Source organism: Canis lupus, chromosome 38, assembly GCF_048164855.1.
Source record: "Canis lupus baileyi chromosome 38, mCanLup2.hap1, whole genome shotgun sequence".
Classification (NCBI taxonomy): Eukaryota; Metazoa; Chordata; class Mammalia; order Carnivora; family Canidae; genus Canis; species Canis lupus.
Genome location: NC_132875.1, coordinates 791,580 through 797,901, shown reverse-complemented (window position 1 = coordinate 797,901; position 6,322 = coordinate 791,580). Strand labels below are relative to the sequence as shown.

At 49.4% G+C, this 6,322-nt stretch overlaps 1 protein-coding gene across 1 annotated transcript; it reads left to right on the top strand.

The window, feature by feature from the left end:
* Nucleotides 1–5,016: 5,016 nt before the first annotated feature.
* OR10X1 (olfactory receptor family 10 subfamily X member 1) lies at nucleotides 5,017–5,949 on the top strand. The gene has a single exon (XM_072814498.1). It carries the CDS (start codon nucleotides 5,017–5,019, stop codon nucleotides 5,947–5,949), a length of 933 nt encoding a protein of 310 aa, XP_072670599.1.
* The last annotated feature ends 373 nt before the right edge of the window (nucleotides 5,950–6,322 follow it).

Sequence of the window (6,322 nt, the reverse complement as noted above, 5' to 3'; positions counted from 1 at the left end):
ACAGGTCTGCGGTATTGAAGTCTCTCTAAGGTAGAAGGGGGCTCTAGGGACCCCTGAATTACCTGGGCCACCTTAGAATAGTTGAAAGCCTTGGCCCTGGTTCTCCTCAATCCTTCCAGAACACATGCCTGGAAATGTTTCTGTTTCCAGACCCCCAAGGAACAAGCATAGTCCCATCTGGGGGCGCCCGGAGGACCGCCTGTTACCAGTAGGGAACGCCCCTTCCCCAACCTGTAGTCGTTCCTCCAAGGCCATCACGTGCTCGTCCCCAGAGCTCTCGGTGGCCTGCAAGGCAGCTTGCCTTTCTGCAGCAAAGTCTGATCAAGAATCAACGTTACATCCCTCCAACCTGATTCAAACATTTGGATTATACTTTGAAAGACTCCCATATGTTGGTCAGGGTTCCCTGCGTCCTGCCCAGGTCACTGTTGATGTGTTGGAAGTCTTGGAGAGACAGTGGCACGTGTACCTTGCTTGGGCCACGTTCACTGGCCTTTTCAGCTACGGGTACGGCAGGTGCACCTTTTTCTCACGGGGGAGATTCTCGGTGTGAGGCAACCCTGAACGAGGCGGGCAAGAGGGTTTAACAGGTGGTGTTTCCTGGGAAGGAGCTTCGGGGGCGGGTCATTGGGCACCTGCTCCTTGTGATGGTTTGCGGAGCCCCAAGGGAGGGGCTCATGAGACCTGCGGAGTCAGCCTGCTGTCCCGAGGTGAAGAATGCTCGGGCACAGGGGCCCTGGACCATGGGCCCTCCCTTTCAGTCCAGATCCAAATAGGGGAGTAGGGCCTTCCAGAGGCCAGGCCTCTGCAGCCTCCAGGCGATGCTGAGGCCACGCCTGGGAACAGAAAACCTTCAGATGTTTTCCCTCAAGAGTCAGCCGGCCAGGTTTCCCCAATTTTGCAGAATGCCATCTAAGGCGTCTCTGCCGAGGCTGGTCTGTATCCCGGCTTGCGACCCGGGTCGGACTCACTTACCCCATACCTGCTACGCAGAGGTGACTGCGAAGGTGTCCCCACCACTCAGCTCTGTCCTGTAAACCAAGGCAACCCGGGTTCGCCGTCCCCAGGGGAGTGGCCGCTCTTGCCCAGCTGCCCCTAATCTTGCTTGTTCCCTTGGGTTTCCCCATGAATCTGGCTCCCCTCATAGGGTTTAGTGAGGTTAATAGTTATACTGTGATCCTCCCCTTAGAAGCCCAAGGAAGCAAGCGGGTCACCGGGGCCTCGGCGGGAGGCTGTGCTGCCTCCGGGAGGCTCCCCGGGCTGGGACCCCTCGGCCGTCTCGTCCTTCCCGCATCTGCAACACCCCAGGGCCACCAGCTGCAAGCCAGGGGCAGGCCCAGAGACGGGGTTGCCTGTCCCCACCTGAGCCTGGGCCCCAGCCTGAGCCGCAGCCCCTGGTGCATCCCTAGTCCGCGGCCCGGAGCCGCCGGCCCAGCGCAGTTTCAGTTAAGCGTCCTCGTCGGACCTTCGAGCGTTTCTGTTCAAACACCTGAGGTCCCCTGAGCATCCCCTGTGGGCAGGCACAGGCCACCACCGGTGAAGCCCCCGGGTGCAGAGAAGCCAACCAGGAAAGTGGAAAGACTGAGAGCAGAGCCCGCCAGGGTTAGGCCGGCGTCCCGTCCCTTGCGGGGGGTTGGGGGGCAGCCCTTCCTCCAGAAGCCTGTCCCCTGAGTCAAGACCGGCGGCCCCGCTAGTTGCCTTTAACTGGCCGACAGGTGCCCCACTTTGCAGTCTGTTACGAGAAGAGGTCTCCCAGGAACGACAAGACAAGAGTCCGCCTTACTCACCCTTCACTGGGCGTGATCGCAGGTTTCCACACCGGATGATACGGGACAGCGTGGTTCCTGCTCCTGGGGCCTCGCGAGCACCAGACAGCGAGTGAAGCGAGAGAAGCGTATTGAGTGAAGAAGTGAGAGGGGTCCCGACAGGACTGCCACCGAGGGCTTTCGGGCTGGCCTTTCATTGAGAACCTAACCAGGGAGCCCGCGGCCTGGAGATTTCCTTGTGCTGTCTCAGGGGATTGGCATTCGGCCGTTTTGGGGTCTGGTGAGTCTCTGGGATCGCCTGTTAACCATCAAAGGGAGATACTCCCGAACACCTGGGAGCCAAGAAACCTAATTTCCTTTTTTTCTCTGTTTTTCCTGTCTTATCTCTGTTTCCTTGGGATGGGTAGGAGCCTGAGTCGGAGCCATTTGGTGTCCTTGGGATTTAGGGAAGCCCACAGACTTATGGGAGCCTGACCCTGGGCCTTTCCCTTCTCTTTCCCTGCCTAGCCCCATCTGCCCCTGGCTCACTCCTACATCAGTTTCAGGTTCAGCTACTGAGCTCAGGGTCAGGAGATCAAGCACCCACCCCCACCCCCCAACCTTGGGCTCTAGACTCAGCACGATGCCTGCTTAGGGCTTTTTCTCTCCTTCTGACTTTACCCCTGTCTTCCATTCTATAAATACATAAACAGATAGAAGATAGATAGATGATAGATAGATAGATAGATAGATAGATAGATAGATAGATAGATGATAGATGATAGATAAAGAGAAAGAAAGAGCGAGCTTGAGTTCTGTACGCAGGACCCCAGGTACTAAAAACAACTTGTGTTGCCAGTCTACTCTCCCCTTCACCTCGCTTTGGGGGTATTTGGTTCATCTTTTAGTTCTGCACCCCCATCGAATTGCTCTTCCCACAGAGTTATTGTGAAGAGTCAAGAGAACTAGAAAACTTCAGCATGTGAGGTCCTTTCCTGAGGCAAGAACTGTTCACGGTGTCTCCGAAATAAGCAGGAGGGCATCTGGGACCTAGTATTTCTGGGAGGGGAGAAAGTCGTCGGAGACGGTCGGAGTGCTTCCAAAGCCTGTTTGCAGGGGAAGCGTAAGGACGAGCTGCCAGTGTGGGTGTGGGTACCTAAATTTAGACGTGAAGGAGGCTCGCTTAAAATGCCTCCTAAGGGAGCCCCAGGATGGTTCAGACGCTGCCCCTCCTAACACAGCGGGAGGCAGGACAAAAGCCGCTCAAGTCTTCTTTTGGAGAGATAATCACTCAGACAGCGCAGGTGTGCAAACAGTGAGACAGAGTGAGAACGGGAAGGGAGAAGGTGTGGTGGGGAAGGGGAGTCACATGCTTCGCGTGTGGCCAAGAAAGAACGAGTCTCGCCAGGTCTAAGAAGAGGACAAAAGAATCAAGGAGATCTCTAAGGAGAGCCCATATGGCCGTGGGTGATTTCGGCAGCCGTTCATAAAAAAAGGTTTATAATTATATAACTATATTTATTTTATTTACATTTATGTACATATGATAAAATTATATAATTATAATTTAGATCATTTTCCTAGTGCCTCTTGACTGTCAGTGAGCAGCTCAATTGGGCGGACAGAAGCATGAATCTCAGCCTGAACCAAATCCAATTAAGAGCGGAAAGTCTATTTCTCTTCATGCTCAGCACACTCTGCAACGCTGAATAACAAAGTAAAGGAGAAACTTTATAGATTCAGCACTCTTTTTTGATAACCAACCTATCCATGCAGCATGTATAGGGAATCATTACTTTCTTAATACGCTTTGTATTAGCACTGTGAGAAATGCAGAAATCTATGACTGGCGGCCTCTTTCCTTGAGGCAAGAAACATTGATAAATGGGAAGAATATACAATTAAAGTCAAAACACTTGGATTCCAGCTACAAATATGCCACTTCATAGACACAGCTATCTTATTTCTAAAATCAGTAAAACAATCACAGCTGCCATACGCATCCCACGGCTGACTTATGCACTTCACATCTTCATTGTCAAGAATAAAACCAATAATCTTTAGAAGGAATTTGCCAAAATGTAGATCCTGTCAGTGCTAGTTATTAAATATGTTGACGTGTTGGAGAGGAATAACCATAGCTCACTATAGCACGAAGCCGAGGGAATGTGTTAAATATAAGGAAAGGCAGCGTGTTGTAGAAGCTAGAGGAGGCTGAGATTAAATCAGAAGCAGAATTATCAAAGAATTCACAGAATCTCTAGTTATTTTATCTTTTTCAGATGCTAAGCTTGGCATTGACAAAATGGGCCAATTTTCACCTGCAACCTGCACTGTGTTTGCATAAAAAGTCTGCTTATCAATACCATCGACTTACTCTAATTAATCACTATTAATCTGAAGTGTCCTGGAGTAGCCTATTTTCACTCTCCTGAGAATAGAGAGAAGGGAGCATATTCTTTACTTTCTCTTAATATTTCAGGATCTAACAGTCCTCTCCAAGAAGAGATAGTGACTTTGGGCTTCTTTGCAATCATAGGCCATTGTCCAAATTTGGTCCCTAAATGACTAACAAACCAATTATCAATCTTCACTCATTAGATATTTACAGACAATATTTTATGTGGAAGTTGCTTTGTCAGACCCTGACTCTGTGTATGAACTACTTGGTAGTTTTGTTGTTTTTTTTTTTTTTTCTAGTATTCAGAGTTTGACCAAATCTAGCTCAGCTAATGCACCTGAATTTCCTTTATCTGGATATTAATCAGAATCCTTTTTCCTGGGATCCCTGGGTGGCGCAGCGGTTTGGTGCCTGCCTTTGGCCCAGGGCACGATCCTGGAGACCCGGGATCGAATCCCACGTCGGGCTCCCGGTGCATGGAGCCTGCTTCTCCCTCTGCCTGTGTCTCTGCCTCTCTCTCTGTGTGTGACTATTGTAAATAAAAAAAAAAAAATTATAAAAAAAAAGAATCCTTTTTCCCCATTATATTACCAGCCAATAAAGTCTTCTTAAAAAATAAGCCAGAAAGCATCTTCTGTCATCCAATAAGTGATCAGTGATCAGCGGTTGCTCAATAAGGGGGTAACAAGAGAATTTAAAAGTTAGGAAAGCACATAACCTACATATGGCTGGTGTTTTGCTAAACCAAATGAAAAATCAGTCAGTAATTATAACTCTGGTCATCTGTCTTATTCACACCGTAATTTTCAAAGAATAACGGAGAATGGAATAATTATTTGTTGTTTCTTCCAGATTTCAGACATGCAAACAATGAAGGTCAACCAGACAGTCCTGAAGGAATTCATTCTTGTTGGCTTTTCCGTGTACCCCCATGTGCAGGCTTTCCTCTTCGTGGTCTTCCTTTGCCTCTATCTTCTCACCCTCACAGGTAACCTGGCTATCATGGGTCTAACTTGGGTGGACAGATCTCTCCACACCCCTATGTACCTCTTCCTTGGTGCCCTCTCTTTCTCCGAGACCTGCTACACACTGACCATCATCCCCAAGATGCTGGCCGATCTGCTGACTGAAAACAAGAGCATCTCAGTCATGGGGTGTGGCTTGCAGATGTGTTTCTTCTTGGGACTCGGTGGCACAAATTGTATCATCCTCACCTTGATGGGATATGATCGCTTTCTGGCCATCTGCAACCCTCTCAGATATCCACTGCTTATGACCAATGGGGTGTGTGGACAGCTTGTGGCCTCTGCTTGGGGGGGAGGCTTTCTCATCTCTCTGATAGAGACTGCACTGATATTCAGGGGCTCCTTCTGCAGCCCCAACCTCGTCAAACACTTCTTCTGCCACATGCGGACAGTGGCGAGGCTGGCCTGTATAGACAGCAACCTCACTGAATCCATTGTGACGATGATCTCAGTGTCAGGCTTGATGGGCACCTTCCTGCTCATCATCATCACTTACGTGTTCATTCTCTCCACTGTATTCAGGATCCCATCAGCCAAGGGCAAGCAGAAGGCCTTCTCTACCTGCGCCTCGCATCTCACAGTGGTCATTATCCACTTTGGGTTTGCCGCTATTGTCTATATGAAGCCAGAAACTTCGGGGGGAGATGATACCCTCATGTCTGTCCCTTATACAGTCATTACTCCTTTCCTCAGCCCCCTCATTTTCAGCCTCAGGAATAAGGACATGAAGAATGCCTTTAGGAAGGTGCTTGGAAAGAGAAGTTTCTTAAATAAATAATTTTGGATTATTCCTGCATGACTGACTGTCTCCTGATGTCAGTAGGCATTGCTCCTGTGATGCCAGGAGAAGCCTGTGCCATTTGCATTTTCCAAAGTTGGCACAGAGGAATCCAGAGACTGAGCCTGGGAACTCAACCATCACAAACATTTACTCAGTTTGTTAAAAAAGTTGTTGAACTACTCGTACTTCTACTGGCTGCTCCTGAAGACACTAGGCTGCCAGTAGTCAGGCTCTGGGCATCCTGCATCACGGAAGGGGAAAAGCAACACTGTGGAAGGGGAAAACAACTCTTGTGACCACAACACTGAGTGGCACTTAAAAAATATCTAAAGATAAGATGGCTGAGGAATTTTTCTAGGTCAAGATGTGA